At 42.1% G+C, this 20,195-nt stretch overlaps 1 protein-coding gene across 1 annotated transcript in view; it reads left to right on the top strand.

Moving 5' to 3' along the window:
• PIEZO2 (piezo type mechanosensitive ion channel component 2) overlaps positions 1-20,195 on the top strand; it is a 339,105-nt gene that overhangs the window by 182,421 nt on the left and 136,489 nt on the right. The window contains exon 5 of the mRNA XM_057526094.1: positions 5,570-5,732. Within this exon, the coding sequence (XP_057382077.1) occupies positions 5,570-5,732 (163 nt within the window). The remainder of the gene's footprint in view (positions 1-5,569; positions 5,733-20,195) is intronic.

Below are 20,195 nucleotides of genomic sequence, written 5' to 3'. Positions count from 1 at the left end.
TGAAATAAAATTTAATTTGTTGTTAAATGCTCTGTAATGCACACCGACGATCCGTTTATGGAGGCTTCCACAAATATTTACTCTGTGCTGTGCGTGGTCCCTGGACCATCTAATTTACACTGTTGACTTTAGAACATACATGAGAAGAAAACTCTCACCTCCACCCTGTCAGTCAAGACTTCTCTCTCAGGCACAAACCCCGTGTGGCTTCCAGGGTGACCTGCCACCTCCACACCACACCTCACGCTCATGGAAACACCGCCTCTGGGCACCACTTCTCAAGACCATCTCACGATTTCCTCTGCAGTCTCAGTTCCGTGATGACGGTAGGGCCTCATTTGCTCTGAACAATTCAGCCGTTCTGGTTGTGTGGATGCTTTGCCAGAAATCCGAGTCCAGTAGGGAGGACCTGGCCATAACCCCTCTTCCTGATTTATCTCTGTGTTTAAGACACTTTCATAACCAACACTCAGTGCCCAGGGACAGTGCCTGGCACGTGCTAGAGGCTCAATAAATATCTTTGGAATGAATAAATAAAAAATCCCACCAAATCGAGCCACTCATTGTTCATTAGCTATAACACATATTTCTTTTTCTTGAAATGTTTTCTCCAATATATGCATTTAATAAAACTGCATATGTATTCTGAATGGCTTATAATTTCCAATTTTGAAAATTAAATTGTGTCCAAATAATTGAGATGTTGCTCATCAACTCCTCGATCTTCAGCTGTTCCCCAGACCACAGTGACGTGCCCTGCCCTTTGTACTTTACCTTCCCCGAGCTAAAGTACGGGGCTCTTCGTGGCAGACAGCAGATCTAATTCTTCAACAGTACTTTGCACAAACTATTGTCATAGGAAGGAAAGAGTAAATATTTGGAGGTCACATTAATTCTGCCAGCCTGTACTCAGAGCACGCACCGTACCACCCCCCCCACACAAACGTAATATGTAAACATACACACACACACATAGATATATATAGTCCTCCTGGATACAGAGATTCACAAACAAGTTAGCGACATAAAGTATTAAGTGTACCTAGGCATTTAGGCATCTAAAGGTGGCAGGTGGCGGACAGGCTTCGAGGTGGAGGTGTGGGAGGTGAGTCTTGACTGATGAGGACACCCTGGAAGCGTGTGTGAGAAGGGCGTTGTGGTCCAAGGGAGAAGATCGCACACTGACTCGGAGGAACAAACACCTGCCTGTCCTGGTGTATGCGGTCAGCATGGGTGGAAGTTGAGGTCCAAGGAAGTCATAGCAAGAGACAAGGCAGACGGGCCTGCAATACCGAGGGCCTCGCGGGTGTGCTTGGGACTATGGACCTTTCTCGTCAGCAGGGCGGTGGGCATGCCCAACGTGTGCTTCTAAAAGTTAAGCTCGGGTGCTAATGTGGAGGCCTGCTTAGCAGAGGGGACGCCCTGAGGCAAAGTGACAAGGGTGCTGTTCAATAATCCAGAAGCCAAAAAAGAGGAGGGTGGGGAGGAGAAACAAAGGCATGGAGACAGAATCTCCAGGTTTCCTATGACAGATGGCAGGGCCCAGGTTCTGTCCTGGTTGCTACACTGGGGGCAGCACCATCTTTCAAGGTGAGGAATAAGGGAGGAAGAGCAGATTTTGTAATAAAGATAGCATTTAGTTGTAAAAAGCTGTCGAATACTGAATGGAGATGTCTAGTAGGAAAATGGGTCTTGGGGACATGCTTGGACTGGGTGTGCAGATTTGTAAGTCGTCGTGCAGATGCTGAGTGGAGGCTCAGCAGTGGGTGTGTCATTCAGGTCTGCCATGTGGAGTTAGAAAAAGTAAGTGAGGACCAGACCTTGCCAACTCATCAACATTTAAGCGGGAGGCAGAGAAGAGGAGCCTGATGGGCACAGCCCAGCCCTTCACTCCCTAGGGGGATCTCCCAGCAAGGTGAGCCTTCGGGGGTGTCCAGAGGGAGGTGGAGAAGTAGACAGGAGAGGGAAGGAAAGCAGGGAGAGTGGATCTGGGAGCAGATTTGACCAGCGCAGCACAGAGGTGGCATGGGATGGGGTTGGAACGGGCCATCGGGCCTTGCAGTGGGAGCGGTGAGTGGGGGGAAGCTGCGGCAGCAGGTAGAAGCGGGGGCAAGTGCAGTGAGTGGCAGCTCCCAACAAGGGCTCTGCCGCCAGCTGTGCATTTGGCCCAGGCTTCAACCTTCCCTGGGTTGGTTTCTTCTTTGCAAGATGAGGAAATGGACTAGATCGTTTCTGGTTTCTTCCAGCTCCATGGCTGCAGTGACTTCCTGAGTGAGTGGGTGGATAGATGGGGGGAGAGCTGAGGGAGAGGAATGAGGTGTCACTGACTGCAATTATTAGGAGCTTATTCAAAACCAAATGTATAAAAAACAAACAAACAAAAAAAAAACCAAATGTATAAAGATTAGCTACACGTTAGTATAATTTCCAAACTGTCTATTCATTGTGATCAAAACTATAGACCAGTGAGGAGACACTGAGTCAGCATTTTCTAAAGCTTGCGCCGTGAGCACTAGCTCGGCAGAATGTAATAGGTGTTAGATAAAACTAAGAAATGGTTTGTGGTCAAATAAATTTGGGAAACGGAGGCTTAAGTAAACTCAAAGTTATTGTTTACTACAGAACTTCTCAAGTTCTTTACTATAATAATATTCGTTGTGATTTTCTAACACTTATTTGACCAGCAACTGTTTTTTTTCTCCTTTCGTTTTGTCTTGTTTTGCCTTAATTTGCGGCATTTCTGAGGACTCGCGCTCTGATTAATGTAACTCAGTAGACACTGGTCTAGACAGTGAAGAAGGAGACTTCAGTGATAAGATGGTCCCCACAGGACTTATCGGTTGGACTTTGACCTGGGCATTGTCCACGGCCCGTGTTATCGTCTTCTGAAGGCTCATTGTGTCCGCTAGGCAGTGCCATGAATGTGCTGCTTTGTTAGCTCAGGACCCGAGAGCCGCAGTTAATAGGTTGGCACCTCTGTGGCTGAATGATTCCATTCTGAGTCGGATTGTAGCCCAGTCCTGGATCCAGGAGCTGAATTCTGTTATAGCAGTTGGAGGATTGCTTTTGCAAGCTGCGTTCATTTACTCCCTTAGTGTATGTGGGCTATCGAGTGTCTCTTTGGGGACCAAGAAGCACAAAGCTGGGGCTGTAGCCTCAAAGCCACTGTTTGCAAATTGGGAGGCGCCTGCAGAGCACAGATGGAAGGAGCCCGGCGCTGCTGGCTTTCTGTAGGAGCTCTTTCCCCTCCAGTCTGCTTGGTTGGTGCTTTTCATAAAATGCCATGGTGAATTCATTTTCCACAAAAGAGCTACAATAATTTATCCCTCCAAATCCACCCGGGAAGGACCCACCAGCTCCCCTGACAGCCCCTCACAGGAAACACCCCTACCCCACCCCAGCCTGGCCTTTGTTTTCTGGCCTCTCTCTGAGTTCTCATTCTGATGATATTAATTCTCCTTTGCTCTGTCTGATCACGTTAGATGTACTTTAAAAGTAGACAGCAAACCTCTACATTTTTATTATGATGAAATCAATCATCAGATTTCATTATTACGATTCTGGATTATAAGTTTCATAAGTAATTATAAAGTTTGGATGAAATTTTCATAATTGACTTACTCTTAACCCATATGAAAGGAATTTGCCATTTTTAGAAACCTTTCACACAACCACGTGTGTTTTATTTATGGAAGTAAAGGGATGTCTCATCACTTTCATGTTTCTCTGTTCAGAAGAGTTTAGAGTTGTGTGGAAAATCAAAGCTTCTACAGGGGATGCCCTCTTCCAGACCATTTTTATAAAAAGCCAGTTAGACTGGTCTAAGGAATTCCTCCTAAAAGATCTTGGATAAGAAGACTCTTTACTTAATGAAGATTTAACTTTTATTTATATTATAGTAACAAATAGATGGAAATATTCTAAATGTACAACAGTAGTGGACTAGTTAAGTAAATCCTGTCTGACTGTGAGTGTGGTGAGGCTTAAAAATCTTCAGTGAGTTGTGAAAATGTGAGTGATGTATTAAATGAGCAAATCATTGTCAAAAACCACAGGTAAAGTATGAGCCGAGTTTTGTTAACTCTAAGAGCGCATGTCCATGCACGGAAGGAAGACTGGAAGGGAAGGCTGTGGGGATACGTACAGGAGGATGCAGTGGTTGACAGCATAAACTTTGCACTTACAGGGAGCTTGAGGATAATTCTGTTCTCTCTCTGACTATCTGTGTGACTTTAGGGAAGTAAGTTTACCTTTTGGAGCCTTAGTTTTTTCATATGTAAAAGGAGGATAAGTAATAATGCCTAACTCTTTATGGTGATTGGTTGGACTAAATAATATGTACGAAGCTCTTAGCACAAAGCAATTGCTCAGTAAGTGGTAGATATTATTACTAATTTTTAAAAATTTTATTGAAATATAGTCGATTTACAATGTTGTGTTAGTTTCAGGTATACAGCAAAGTGATTCAGTTATATATACATATATATATGTATACATATATATTCTTTTTTAGATTCTTTTCCATTATAGGTTATTACAAAATATTGAGTACAGTTCCCTGTGCTATAAAATAGGTCCTTGTTGCTTATCTATTTTATGTACAGTAGTGTGTGAATGTTAATCCCAAATTCCTAATCTATCCCTTCCCCACCTTTCCCCTTTGGTAACCACAAGTTTGTTTTCAATGTCTGTGAGTCTATTTCTGTTTTGTAAATAAGTTTATTTGTATCATGTTTTTAGAGTCCACACATAAGCGATATCATATGATTTTTTAGTTTACTAAAATGTTAACACGGTTATTTCTAGGTGTTGGGGTCTTGCTATTTATTATGTTTTTACCAATATATCACATATCCAATGTAAATGACTACAGTATGTATTTCATCACATGACGTGTATATGGAAAACTATGTATCTTTACAAGCATAATTTCCTATCTGAGTCCAGTGAGATAAAGAAGACAAACAGTGTTATCTCTTTGGGGCAGAGGAAGGACACAGGACGTGGGGAAGGCCTCCAGTGAAAGGCAGCTGTCAGGTCCTACTGACACTGGAACCGAATCTTCTGAGTTCTCTGCTAACGATCTTTCTTGGAACAGGATGGAAAACAAAATCAACTCAGTGTTCAAAATCATGAAGAGCTCCTGTTCAAGGATTGCTTTAACATCTTCTCTGTTTTTCCTTCTAACTTTGATTTACTTCCAAGGCCCAATATCTCGTAGCTGCTTGTGTACATCTAGTATTTAACTGCTCCAGCTGGATTGCAAACACCTGTCTCTGTACTGGACACGTGGTTTATTTAATAACAAGTTAGTTCATTAGCACGTTTTAGGAGTGAGAATTGGTTTAGGGTTCTTTATACTATTTCTAAAACTCCCTGGAAGCTTCCTGAATCTTAGTAGATTACATAAGACTGGGGTTTTGAAAAGCTTTCTGGTACCTTCTGGGCAGAAACTGAGCATTCTTTATTTTAAATCATTAAGAAGATTCAAACATACTTTAAGATGGTTTAACCATAGCAACATAAAAACAACTAAATTTCCTCCCCCCGCCTTTTTTCCCCTCCATAGCTTAAAGGGAGCTGATGCTGGCAACGGGATCCGAGTGTTTGTGCCTGACGTCGGCATGTTCATAGCCAGTCTGACCATCTGGCTGGTCTGTAGGAACATCGTTCAGAAACCAGTGACTGAAGAAGCAGCGCAGTATAATCTGGAGTTTGAGAATGAAGAATCGGTAAATCTGACTTTGTGCCTCTTCCTTCTTTGATTTCTGGGACCTTGACCTTGGTAGGTTGTGACAGTGTAACAGTGAGATATGCACTGTGCTTCATGCCCTCCGATGCTGGGCGGTTACTTGGCACCCCCTCGTGTGGTACTCACGTGTGGACATTCTCACCCATGCCTGGGCCATGAGGAGCCAAGTTCGGGGACCATGAGGGCTGCCCTGTGAGAGGCGTCATCCCCTAAGGGCCTGGGCTCGACCCTGTGTCTCTTCACTGTCATCTACCATTAACTCAGATGGGGAACCTTTCAAATTTGTATCATAGCCTATGGTCAAGATACCTTCGTTACTGCAATGCTCTTAGAGAAGTAACACCTGGTAGTTGTAGGAGAAAAAAATTAATTCCACCTTGAAGGAAGCTTCCAGTCTGTGCACCTTGCTGTCCCGAGTCAGTGTGTTAACTCCACATGCTTCCATCGAGGTATTTTTAAAGCCCTCCAGAGAAAAAATATATGCATTTGGAAAAGTGTAAGAATGAGTAAAATGTATGTGAATTTTTAGCTATGTTTTTAGCTGGACCAGGGGACACGTCAGATTTCACTCCGTGGTGAATGGGAGCACGTGAGACAGCTGTCACTCTGTCCCTGACCTGTTTGTTCTAATAACTGCACTTTGTTACGTGAGTCTAGGTGACATTGACTTAAAAAGTAATTGATTTGGTAATTGAAAGATGAAATTTACAGTGAAAAAAGTTCCTTAAAAGAGTACATTTGGACATTTGACACAAGACACAAGTACAAATATTTCATTCATAAGCTTTGGCAAGAAATTAAATCTATAAAACTGAAGTTACTTGAAATTACTTATATTGCGAATGATAACCACGAAGCCATCAAAGGAAGAAAATTCTCAGTTACAGCAGATGATGTACATGCTTCACAAATAAGCAGCACTTTACCTTGTATACTTATCAGAAATACAACAATGAAGAAAGAGTGAATATGATTCAATTAACTTCTGCAGACTAGAAATGATGTTATCACCTAAAATCCTTATGGGTAAAAGATATACAATCACATTGCATATCCATATCCTCCTATTTTTAAGACAAATGTTCAAAAAGGTACATGGTATAAAAATTAATTATAGCAAGGTAATAACTACCCATCTCTTGCATTCAAGTTTGTAAACTACACAACACTTTTTGGTGTCCTGAAAATAGATAAAACTATGAAGGTGCTTTTTCTTCTGGTTGGCTTTATAATTATATGACAGAATTTAAAATTTTAATCTCCATTTTTACATTTGAAATTTATTTTATAATATTTACAGTTTTGAAAATCAGCTGGCTTAAATAATTACCCCAAATTTTCCAGGTTCAGTGAAAATAAATCCATTAACTCAAGCTCTCCAGACTTAGGGTTTTTTATTATTATTATTTATAAAGTGAGGTTGATTTTCAGTTATCCTCATATTATAGATGGAGTGTAAAGGATATTTACAGGGAATTGAGTGGACTCTAAAGTCGGACTTAGAAGCGGCCTAAGGTGGCTGTGTGATGTTGGAAAAATTGTTTATTCTCTTTTTCTGCAAAGCAGAGATTGTTGTGAGGACTTAATAATAAAGGGCACCTGCTCGTCCTCTGCTCTTCTCCAGTTTGAGAGGCAGTAGAACAATCTCAAAAATTTCAAATTCAGGGTCTCGTAGAATGAAAGAAAGCTAAGTTGGAGGGTGTGTTTGAGGCCATCCCACTTGATAAAAGAATCCCTTCTGTGTCTTTAGTAACAGACAACCATGACTGAATTACAAAGCTTCCTATAAAAAGGACTTCTGTCTCCAAATTCAAACTCTCTGTTGCTATAAAACTAGGAAAACCTACACTGACCTACGGAAGATAAGGGATGTTTAGGTTAAGGTCAAGATCACACATCTGGTGAAGAAGAGACACGATATCACTGACTAATTCTAAAATCATGTTTCCTTCCTGATTCCCCTCGGTTCTCCAAGACAGGCTTATGGTACCTCTCTCCCATTTGAAAGTTGTTTAAATATCTGTGCCCTATATATTATTGATGACATTATTTAACAATAAGGAAAAGAGGGGTAGATACTCTAAACATTATTTATTGGGGCTTTGAAAATACTAAATATCATTATTATGAGGTTGATTTCCCTCTCGGTTAAATTTGTTTGGGTCTAATTTAGATATTAAGTTCCATTCTCTTAGTACATTCCAGCCCCCAGACGGCCCAGGGGAGCAGGCTAGAGTGAATCTTCTGAGATGAATCCAGGAGGAAATAACATCTTACCGGGGAACCATCTAGCTAGAGTCTGAAAAGAATAGAAATACATGGCCAGGAGAAATAAGCAAGAGAATTTGTTTTATTTTGAAGTCCCTAGCATACTTCCTGCTACTTGTAAATCTTGGCGTTTGTGTTCTAGATTGCTTGGTTTTTGAGGATCCTTTGAATTTTTTTTTTTTTAATTCCTGGCTTTTTTTTTTTTTGGCTGCGTTGGGTCTTTGTTGCTGTGCACGGGCTTTCTCTAGTTGCGGCCAACGGGGGCTACTCTTTGTTGTGGTGCGCCGGCTTTCATTGCATTGGCTTCTTGTTGCAGAGCAAGGGCTCTAGGGCACATGGGTTTCAGTAGTTGTGGCACGCGGGCTCAGTAGTTGTGGCTTGCGGGCTCTAGAGTGCAGGCTCAGTAGTTGCGGCACACGGGCTTAGTTGCTCTGCGGCATGTGGGATCTTCCCAGACCAGGGATCAAACCCGTGTCCCCTGCATTAGCAGGCGGATTCTTCACTGCGCCACCAGGGAAGTCCCAAGGATCCTTTGAAAGGATAGTGTTTGCTGGCGTTCCTTCTTCTTTCATTTATCTCAGTGGAGAAATGGCAGATTAATCAATCCTCTGGTGCCTGGGAGAATTCCTTTTCAAATCTAGCATGCTTTCAAAGTAGCAACTAATTCCTGGAGAAGGCTCAGGAGTTTTCCCTAATCTTCATGGACTTGATAATGAGGCTCAAGTTTGCTGTTTTAAAGGGCATCACAAATCCAAGGATTCCCCCTAAAAACCCCCAGGGGGCATGGGTGGGAGGCTTTGCCCCTGTTCTTGAATTTTACAGAGAGCAGACCTCAGTCAAGAACCAACTCCCCAAGTGCCATAAAAGGTTCTTTTCCAGCTGACGTATCTGTGGTCTTGTTTATTCGTTCATTTTAATTCAGAAGCAGATCGACAAATCATAACTGGGAAAAAGATTCTGATTCTTAAGCCTTTAAAAAAATGAATTATGTTATGAAAATTAAATTGTGTAGAAAGGTTATCTGTGCAATAAAACACCAATTACATCAGTAATTTTACCAAGCTGATAGCATCTGTGTGTTTATATACTTCTAGGTCTTTCTAGCTATTTAACGAGGTTTCAGGCCTTATTTTTTTGAAACAGATAATAGTTTAATATACTATTGAACTAAATTTATGATAAATTAAATCTTTATTCAAATAGGAATTTTAGTCTCAACTTAGTCTGCTTCAAGAGGCATCTTCTAAATAGTCTGACAAATCAAACATGAAGGATATAAAGAATATTCCAGTATAAATCATTGCCCATCCATTAAAATTTCAGTGATGTAACATTTAGGTCCCGATAATATTATTTGGAAATTCCTTCGGAACCTCAAATCTGCACCATCCTTTCTAATACCTAACGTTCGTTAGTCTACTGTAGCATCTGGCACAGAAAATGGTCAGCTGGGCTGCACGTCAAGCTTCAACTTTGAAGCTCAAGTTACTATTTTTTTAAGAGCAAGAAACAAAGAATGGAAGAAATCAATCTCTTTATTGTCACCTTTTAATTAGGCATCTGCTCAGTTACCACCTGAGATCTAGTCCAGAGTCACCTGCTTTCCATTTTCTAGATCCTGGCTTTCAAGCACAAAGACACGGTCATCCGTCTCTGTTTGTCTTTGGTTACAGAGATTATTACTGACCCTGAACCACCCGTTTTCTTTTATGAGAACCAGCTAAATTTAGCTCTTCTGACTGCTGTGCTCCCTCTAGAAATGAAGAATTCAGGGAGTGATGACAAAAGCCACAGTTCTAAGGGCGCACAGACCCTTCCTGTTGCCTAAAAGTGTCCTGAAAGGTTCAGGACCCAAATAATTACTTGTGATGAACTAAGATGCAAAGAAAATGCATGTCTTTATGATTAAAATGTCAAAAGGTTGAGCAGTGCTGTACCTACCCTGGAATCCACCACTTTCCTTTCCTATCCTCCCATCCATCTGTCTGTTCCTAACTCCAGTCAGAACTTTTTTAGGGAGCCTGATCTCTGCTTAGAGCACTGTGCCAGGTCTGGGGTGGGTTGAGTCTTTAACTCATTTTGAATTTATTTTTGCGTATTGTGTGAGAGTAGTCCAGTTTCATTCTTTGGCATGTAACTGTCCAGTTTTCTCAACACCACTTACTGAAGAGACTGTCTTTTCTCCATTGTATATTCTTGCCTCCCTTGTCATAGATTAATTGACCATAAATGGGTGGGTTTATTTCTGGGCTCTCTATTGTGTTCCATTGATCTGTGTGTATGTTTTTGTGCCAATACCGTACTGTTTTGATTTCTCTAGCTTTGTAATATAGTTTGAAATCAGGGCGCATGATACCTCTGGCTTTGTTCTTTCTCAAGATTATTTTGGCTATTTGGGGTCTTTTGTGGTTCCATAAAAATTTTAGGATTCTTTGTTCTAGTTCTGTAAAAAATGCCATTGCTACTTGGTAGGGATTGCATTGAATCTGTATATTGCTCTGGGTAGTATGGACATTTTAACAATACTAATTCTTCCAACCCTTGAGCACAGTATATCTTTCCATTTATTTGTGTCATCTTCAATTTCTTTCATCAGTGTCTTATAGTTTTCAGAGTACAAGTCTTTAACCTCCTTGGTTAAATTTATTCCTAAGTATTTTATTCTTTTTGATACAATTGTAAATGGGGTTGCTTTCTTAATTTCTCTTTCTGATAGTTTGTTATTAGTGTATAGAAATGCAACCAATTTCTGTATATTAATTTTGTATACTGAAACTTTGCTTAATTTTTTTATTAGTAGTAATAGTTTTTTGGTGGAGTCTTTAGGGTTTTCTATATATAGTATCATGCCATGGGCAAATAGTGCCAGTTTTACTTCTTTTTAATTTGGATGTCTTTTATTTTTTTCTTGCCTAATTGCTGTGGCTAGGACTTTCAACACTGTGTGTAAAAAAAGTGATGAGAGTGGGCATCCTTATCCTGTTCCTGATCTTAGAGGAAAAGCTTTCAGCTTTTCACTGTTGAGTATGATGTTAGCTGTGGGTTTGTCATATGTGGCTTTTGTTATGTTGAGGTATGTTCCCTCTATACCCACTTTTTTGAGAGTTTTCACTGTAAACAGACGTTGAGTTGTGTTGAGTGCTTTTTCTGCATCTATTGAGATGATCATATGATTTTTATTCTTTGTTGATTGATCTGTGGATGTTGAACCATCCTTGCATTTCTGGAATAAAACTTACTTGATCATGGTGTGTAATCCTTATACTGTATTGTTGGATTTGGTTTGCTGATATTTTATTGAATACTTTTTGCATCTATGTTCATTGGAGATATTGGCCTCTAATTTTTTCTTGTGGCCTCTTTGTCTGGTTTTAGTATCAGGGTAATGCTGGCTTTGTAAAATGAGTTTGGAAGCATTCACTCCTCATCAATGTTTTGGAATAGTTTGAGAAACATAGGTATTAACTCTTCTTCAAATGTTTGATAGATTTCCTCTGTGAAGCTCTTTGGTCCTGGACTTTTGTTTGTTGGAAGATTTTTAATTACTGATTCAGTTTCATTACTGTTATTTGGTCTTTTTAGATTGTCTGTTTCTTCATGATTCAGTTTTGGAAGGGTATGTGTTTCTAAGAATTTATCCATTTCTTCTAAGTTGTCCAATTTGTTGGCATATAATTGTTCATAGTAGTCTCTTATGATCCTTTGTATTTCTGTGGTAACATCTCCTCTTTCATTTATGATTTTATTTATTTAGGCCTGCTCTCTTTTTTTCTTGGTGAGACTGGCTAAAGACTTAGCACTTGTCTTTTTCTTGTCAAAGAACCAGCTCTTGGTTTCACTGATCGTTTCTGTTGTTTTTTAGTTTCTATTTCATTTATTTCCATTCTGATCTTTATTATTTTCTTCATTCTACTAACTTTGGGTTTTGTTTGTTCTTCTCTTTTTAGTTTCTTCAGCTGTGAGGTTAGTTTGTTTAATTGAGATTTTTCTTGTTTCCCAGGGTAGGCCTGCATCACTATGAACTTCCCTTTTAGAATGGCTTTTGTTGTGTCCCACAGATTTTGGAAAATTGTTTCCATTTTCATTTGTCTCAGGTATTTTTTTAAATCTCCTCTTCATTTCTTCATTGACCAGTGATTGCTTAGTAATATGTTGTTTAGTCTCCATGCGTTTGTGTTTTTTCCAGTTTTCTTCTCATAATTGACTTCCAGTTTCTTACCTTTGTGGTTGGAAAAGATGCTTGATATGATTTCAGTCTTCTTAAATCTATTGAGACTTGTTTTTTGATCTAGCACATGATCTACCCTGGGGAAAGTTCCATGTGCACTTGAAAAGAATATGTTTTCTGCAGTTTTGGATGGAATGTTCTGTATATATCTATTTTCCATCTGGCATAATGTGTCATTGATTTTCTGTCTGGATGATCTATCCATTGAGGCAAATGGGATATTAAAGTCCCCTACTATTACTGTATTACTGTTCATTTCTTCCTTTATGTCAGTTAATATTTGCTTCATAAATTTACATGATCCTTTGTTGGGTGCATGTTTACAAATGTTATATCCTCTTGTATTGATCCCTTTATCATTATGTAATGCCCTTCTTCGTCTTTTTTACAGTCTCTGTTTTAAAGTGTATTTTATCTAAATATTGCAACTCCAGCTTTTTAAAAAATTTCCATTTGCATGAAATATCTTTTTCTATTCCTTCACTTTCCGCCAATGCATGTCTTTAGATCTGAAGTGAGTCTCTTGTTTTTTTATCCATTCAGCCACTCTGTATCTTTTGTGGAGAATTTAGACCATTCACATTTAAAGTAATTATTGATAGGTATGTTCTGCCATTTTGTTCATTGTTTTCTCATATATTTTTTTTCCTTTGGTAAACCTTCTCTGTTCCTTTCTTCTCTTGTTCTCTTCCCTTGTGGTTTTATGATTTTCTTTAGTGTTATGTTTGGATTCCTTTCACTTTATTTTTTGTCTATCTATTTAAAGGTTTTGGGTTTTGGTTTCCATGAGGCTCATGTATAACAATCTATATAAAACAATCTATTTTAAGTGGATAGTCACTTAGGTTTGAATACATTCTGAAAGCACTACATTTTTACTCCCCTCTCCACATTTTATGCTTTTTATGTTATATTTTACATCTTTTTATTTTGTGTATTCCTTAAATACTTATTGTAGTTACAGTTGATTTTACTACTTTTGCCTTTTAACCTTCATAATAGCTTTAGAAGTGTTTCATCCACTAACTTTACTGTATGTTTGCCTTTACCAGAGAGACTTTTCTCTTTCACATGTTTTCTTATTTCTAGTTAAGGCCTTTACTTTTCAGGTTGAAAAACACCCCTTAACATACCTTGTAAGGTTGGTTTAGTGATGAACTTCCGTTTTTGCTTATCTGAGAAACCCTTTATGTCTCCTTCACTTCTGAGTGATAACCTTGCTGGATAGAGTAATCTTGGTTGTGTTTTTTATTTTCAACACTTTGAATGTATCGTGCTGCTCCCTTCTGGTCTGCAAAGTTTCTGCTGAAATATTCACCAGTAGTATTATGGGGGTTCCTTTATATGTAACCAGTTGTTTTTCTCTTGCTGCTTTTAAAATTCTCTCTTTATCTTTAATTTTGACATTTTGATTATAATGTGTCTTAATGTGGATCTTGTTGGGTTCATCTTGTTTGGGACTGTGCACTTTCTAGACCTGGGTGTCTGTTTCCTTTCCCAGGTTTGGGAAGTTTTCAGCCATTATTTCTTCAGATAAGTTCTCTGCCCCTTTTTCTCTCTCCTCTCCTTCTGGGACCCCTATAATGTAAATGTTAGTACACTTGATGTTGTCCCAGATGTCCCTTAAACTATCCTCATTAAAAAAAATGTTTTTTTCCTTTTTGTTCTTCTGATTGGATGATTGCCACTACCCTGTCTTCCAGATTGCTCATCTGTTCTTCTCTGGCATGGAATCTGCTTTTGATTCCTTCTCATGTATTTTTCATTTCAGTTATTGTATTCTTCAGCACAGATTGGTTCTTTTTTTTATATATTCAACTCTTTGTTGAAGCTCTCACTGTATTCATCCATTCTTCTCCTGAGGTCAGAGAGCATCTTTATGACCATTACTTTCAGTTCTTTATCAGGTAGATTACTTATCTCCATATCATTAAGGTCTTTTTCTGAGGTTTTCTCTTGCTTTTTTTGGAACATATTTCCTCATTTTGCTGACTGTTTCTATGTAGCAGGCAAAACTGCTGCCTCTCTTAGTCTTGAAGGAGTGGCCTTGTGTAGGAATGATCCTTCTTGTTCAACCCTGCCTTAGCTCTTGGTGGTCTCTCGAATCTTTGTAGTTCTTGATATGGCCCTATTGTTGAGGGTGTGTCAGGACCTGTCAGTGTTCTGAGGGGAGGACTCTCATTTAGCACTTAGGCTGATTGGAAGCCAGTCTCTCAGGCAACAGCTTCTAAAGTATGCAGATATATACAGTCCCGTGGGGCCACAATTGTAATCCCTGCTGTTCTCCAGATGTGGAGATCTGGACGTGTCCTCTGGGCGACAGTTGCCAAAATCGAGACTCTTGAGGAGTGCATAAGCTCCTTCCTAGGAAGTCTCATTGAGCTGTAGTGAGGCCAAGGGGGTATGAGGATGTTGTCATCCTGCTTACTTCCCTGGGAACCCTTCCTTAGCCTCTAGGTGCGAGAGAAACCTGAGGCTCCAGGTTCCATGAATGGACCTTTTTCAAAGGAAGCCAGGGATTGTGTTTGCCTGCTATATGTGCAGTGCCCTGGGGGTGGTGGCCTGACAAGAGCTCTCTTTCCAATTGCTCCAGTGCCATGGAGCTCAGGGTCTCCAGCCCCATTGGCCACCAGGGCCAGGCAATCAAGTTGTGTCTCTGTCTGGACTGTATGCTCCTGCTGGCTTCAGCTGGAGAGTGTGGGGGCCAGGCTTGGTCCTTTGCTTTGGGAAGGCAGTGGGAAAATGACTTGACTGTGTGCCCACAGCTTCAGCAATGCAGAGGAGAGTGCCCTGTCTGTGTGCGTGTGTCAGCTTTAGGGCAGGAGTGGGAGGTTGCCAAGACCACTCATGCCCAGCCGCCTCAGCCACTGGAGCTCTCCGGCTTCAGCAGGTCAGCGGGGTAATGCTACAATTGCTCAACCCTGTGTTCGAGCTCACCTGCCTGCGCCAGCAGGTTAGGTGGGGGAGCGCAGTGGCACCTCTGTCTCTGGGGAGTGTTTCCACCATCCCCCACCCCTCCAGCTGATGCCTTTGGATTTACGAATGACTCTCCCTTACATACAGTCTCAGCACGTGTCACACTGCTGTCATTTCACTGGCTGTAGGGTGAGTGAGACCACATGCCTCCCCTGCCTGTCTGGGTGTGGCCCTTTCTATTCTCTGTTGGGGACCAGGTGTTCAGCTAGTTCTCAGGTTCTTTTCAGGGGAAATTGATCCATGTGTAGCTGCATATTTGTCGTGTCCACGGGAAGAGGTGAGTTCAGGCTCCTCCTTCGCCACCACCTTGAACTGCCTTTGACCTGGGAATTTGTAAAGGTCCAGGTGCAGGGCCCATCCCCGACCCATTCGGTCAGAATCTCTGGGAGGCAGGCAAACATATAGTGGTACTAGGACTGGTTTTATTAAAGCTCCCCAGGCCTGTGGTCCTGGCTCACCCAGCGGGTCACTGCCTGCTAATTCAGTGTGTCTTTGCCTGTCCTTTATTAAACTTTTATTACTCTGTAGGAAGTGGTTGAAAGCATACATCTCTATACTCACTTTTCCAAATGGAACAGGGAACGATTTAACTGCTCTTATACATTTGGAAAAATAATCTTCCTAAAACAAGCGCAGAAACAGAATAAAATATTGGCTTTGTCTGTGCGACGCTGTCACGTTAGGCTTACATAACACACGTGACCCCACACCAGCACGGCTCCCGTGCTCTCTCTGGCTGCTTGTGTCCGTGAGGACGCGATGGATGAGACTTGTTCCTCTGCTGCGATTACTCACATCATGGCCTATTCCTTCCTTGGGCTCTTCTGTTGAGATGAACCCACTCTGTGAGATAAATTGTTAACTAAACAACTCTGACATCTTAGAAAAATGTTCCCTTTGCCTCCAGGATCTTTTGGCTCATTATCTGTGACTCTGATACCCTCCCATCGAAATGTTTTTAATAGCTTGGTTTTACCCAAGAGGAAGAGGAAAATGGATTCCATGGCATGAGAATCTCTGGTCTAACATCTAAAGGTTGGCTGAAGTCAGAAAGAGGTTCCACAGATAAATTATTTCAGTATATTTTCCAATTAAGGGAGTCTGCCTAGTATACGACTCAAACACAGTATTTTCAGGTAGGATGAGTTGGTCCAAGGTTGCAGATGTCAGCAAGGGCATGGATTCCAGGCTGGTTGCTTCCAAATCACCTTGTGCAGCTCTTTAATCAGACAGATTCCTGGGATTCACTCCCAGAATTTCTGATGTAGGAAGTTTGAGGTGGAGCTTGGTAATCTGTCCTCTTAAAGATTCCCAGGTGATTCTTGGGATTTAGTCCAACCCAGGTTGAATTGTTTAGTTCTTGGGGATAAGGAAACATGATGTTTGGGTTCTACTGAAAGCAATTGATGGTGTCTTCCTGGTCCAGAATTGAGTGGGAATAACAGCTAATGCTGTGACTGCTGGGGCAGGGCTGCAGGGAGGGACGCAGTGGTGGGGTGAGACTCGGAGGCCCTGTCCAGGCTCGGGGAACCACGGCCTCTCACACAGTTGACTCTGTAGCACTTGGAGCATCCTCACGTGGAATGAGATGCTACCTTAGTACATTTGGTGTGTTTCGAAGTCAGGGGCTTTTAAAGAAGATGCATTAAAGCACTTACAATTCTTCAGGTAAGTTGTAGACTTTGACCTGGGCAACACTGATATGTAATATTTTATTTGGCTTTTTAAACTATAAAGGGCCTCTTTGTCTTTCCTTACTAAGAGAGCTCAGGAACCAGGGGGATAAATCTTTATTTACAGCTACTCCTTCTTAGCTCCAAGGCCAGAACCAAGTTGGGTTCCAACACGGGGACAGATTACAACTCCAGCAACTAAGGCTGTTCGTTGGTAAATATGGTAGGGTGAGCTGAGGCGCTTCCAGGGCATCGGGGTTTACACTGCACAGATGGATTGTTTTGGGGACAAAGCCAGCCTGTTACCAAGCAGCCTGATGTGGCTAATAGCAGTTCTGGCACCGGCCTGGACGGTAGGGGCTCACTTTCGGCTCCCTGTCAGCTTGGCAGGTTTAAAAAGTGTTTTTTAACTGAAAGCCCCAGGGATTCCGGTACAAAAATGCTGGAAAACCTCAAGTACGCTGGTATGTTTATAAAAATCACAGGGGCCCCAGTCCCGCCCAAGAGAGGTCAGGGAAATGCATTTGTCTAAGCTCACGAAGGTTCTTGACCAGAGATTTCTATTTGATTTAATCTACATCCGCAGCAATTCCATAACTGAGCAATAAGTCATTTATTATGAAAGTTAGGAGTATGTTTCTGACTGGGACCAGGCGCCTCTACCTGTGTTCTCTCTCTCTGTCTCCTTGTTCAAGTATGGGAACTGAAGGTTTTAGACAAACTTCCTTCCTCAGGGAGGGATTTTTAGTGTGTCACCCACCTGTTGTGCGGGAGGTATTAAGCAACAGATGCCCCATGTGGAAGGCAATGTGAGTGCCGTAGCACACACAGCAACTCAGCTTGGTCCCCACAGCAACTCAGCTTTGGGAGATGGAGAAGCTGAAGGAAGGCTGGCCTGGGACCCAGGGCCTTGGACACTGGGCAAGGGCTCCCATGGGGTGGGGACAGCACATCCCAAGGCAAAGAACCTGTGGATTCTGGGTTCTCCATGTGGTTTCCTGCATGTGATGTTTCTGGGCCAAGAGATGAGGATAAGGTTGGAAAGACAGACTGGTCTCAGGTGTGGCAGCTCCGACAGGTGGGCACCTCTGTGTTCTCTCCAGGTCACCTCATCAGACCCCTGACTTTGGCAGTGAACCTCAGGTAGACCTCTCCACACTCCAGAATCCTACACTAGCTGCCCCCGTGACACCTTCATCTCAGAACTGGATTCCCCAACCTGCTCCACTCCTGGTTGTCCTGACCTCATCAGCAAAGACAACAACAGTGCAGGAACTACCTCTGATTCTCCTCCACCCCTCCTCCCTCCACGTGACATTTACCAATCAGTTCTGCTGACTCGACCTCCAAGACATTCGGCCAAGGCACGAACGCTCTTCAGCTCCATTCCCTGCCCCCTCCTCCATCAGAACAGCCTCCTGGCTGTGGGGTCCCCCTGCCCTCCCCCTGCAGCCGCTGGAGTCACCCTGTGAAACAGATCCTGTTGTTCCCCTCATTGGGTGGAGTGGTGGGTTATCAAAGTCCTGTTAGAGCGGGTTCAGGTGTCGGGGACGTGCCGCCGTGCATCCAGCCAACTCTTGGAGACTGTCACTTTGAAACTCCCAAACGTGCGTGATGCGGGGCAGGGGAGGGTGGTGGGCTGTCCTTCTACCAGGTGCCCCAGCACCTGCAGCTCATCCACCGTCCCAGGAGGGGGCCATGAGCACCTGCCCACAGGTGGGCTGCAGGGGGTGGGCTGATGCACTGGCTGGGGCTCGGCCCTCTTGTCTCTGTGAGGCGGGACGTAGGGGTATCTGCTGACAACGAGGAGGAGGAGGAGGAGGAAGTGGGTCTGGGGACACACCATGGAGGCTCAACCAGCCCTTCCCGCTGCCTGGAAGGCTCTGGCCTAGAATTTTCACATGGCTGGTGACTCTGTGACATTCAGATCTCAGCTTAAATGTCGCCTCCTCAGAGAGGCTCTCCCTGACCTCAGAATCTAAAATAGCTGCCCTGACACTCGCAATCACATCACCCTATTTTAATTCTCAGAATAGCATTTATTGCTGTGAGATATTTAGTTGTTAATTTTTTTATTTGTTTACACGTGTGGGGCTCTATCTCTTACTATCGACACTGGTACATACTGAGCTCTGAACAGATAGAAAAATCTTAATGCATAAGCCTGAAACATTCTTTTTCCTTCCAGAAAAAGTACAAATGTGCTGTGATGGAATACAGTAGAATGCAAAACCCATTTTGGGTATATGAACTTGAATTGCCTGGGATTAAATCCCTGTGTGTGTATGTGTGTGTCTGTGTTGTGTGTATATATGTGTGTGTCTCTGTGTGTCTTTGTATATGTATGCGTGTGTTGTGTGTGTATTGTGTATGTGTGTGTCTCTGTGTATGTGTGTATGGGTGTGTATTGTGTGTGTGCATATGTGTGTTGTGTGTGTGTCTCTGTGTGTCTGTGTGTGTCTCTGTGTGTCTTTGTATATGTGCGTTGTGTGTGTATTGTGTGCGTGTGTGTCTCAGTGTGTCTCTGTATGTGTATTGTGTGTGTACATATGTGTGTGTGTCTCTGTGTATCTCTGTGTATATGTGTGTCTCTGTGTGTCTTTGTGTATGTGTATTGTGTGTGTATATGTATGTGTGTGTTGTGTGTGTGTTGTGTACGTGTGTGTCTCCGTGTATGTGTATTGTGTGTGTATGTATGTGTGTGTGTGTCTCTGTGTATGTGTGTGTGTATTGTGTGTGTATATGTATGTGTGTGTTGTGTGTGTGGATTGTGTATGTGTGTGTATTGTGTGTGTGTATGTGTGTGTGGTGTGTGTACATATGTGTGTTGTGTGTTTGTGTGTATGTAGGGGAGGGGGTGCATCCTGTAGCCTTGGCTTCATCAACAGCCAACGTAAGTCCCGAGTGGTCTATACCCACCTGGGCAAACAGCACTTACCGAGCTGTGTACCCGTCTCCTGCGCCTGGCTTCCTCCAGTGAGCTGGGGCACAGATGGAGCTTCAGACACCAGCAGTGAATATTATGTAATACCTGAACTAAGTGTATCGAGAAAGTATATATATATATCTGAAAAAACCAAAAACTAATTCGAAAAGATACATGCACCCTGATGTTCATAGCAGCATTATTTACAATAGCCAAGGTATGGAAGCAACCTAAATGCCCATCGACAGAGGAATGGATAAAGAAGATGTGGTACATATATATATATATATATACAATGGAGTACTACCCAGCCATGAAAAGAATGAAATAATGCCGTTTGCAGCACCGTGGGTGGACTTGAAGGGCATTATG

The sequence above is a fragment of the Balaenoptera acutorostrata genome, chromosome 13, assembly GCF_949987535.1.
Source record: "Balaenoptera acutorostrata chromosome 13, mBalAcu1.1, whole genome shotgun sequence".
Taxonomy (NCBI): Eukaryota; Metazoa; Chordata; class Mammalia; order Artiodactyla; family Balaenopteridae; genus Balaenoptera; species Balaenoptera acutorostrata.
Note: the sequence above shows the minus strand (reverse complement) of the source record. Positions and strands in the feature narration are given on the sequence as shown.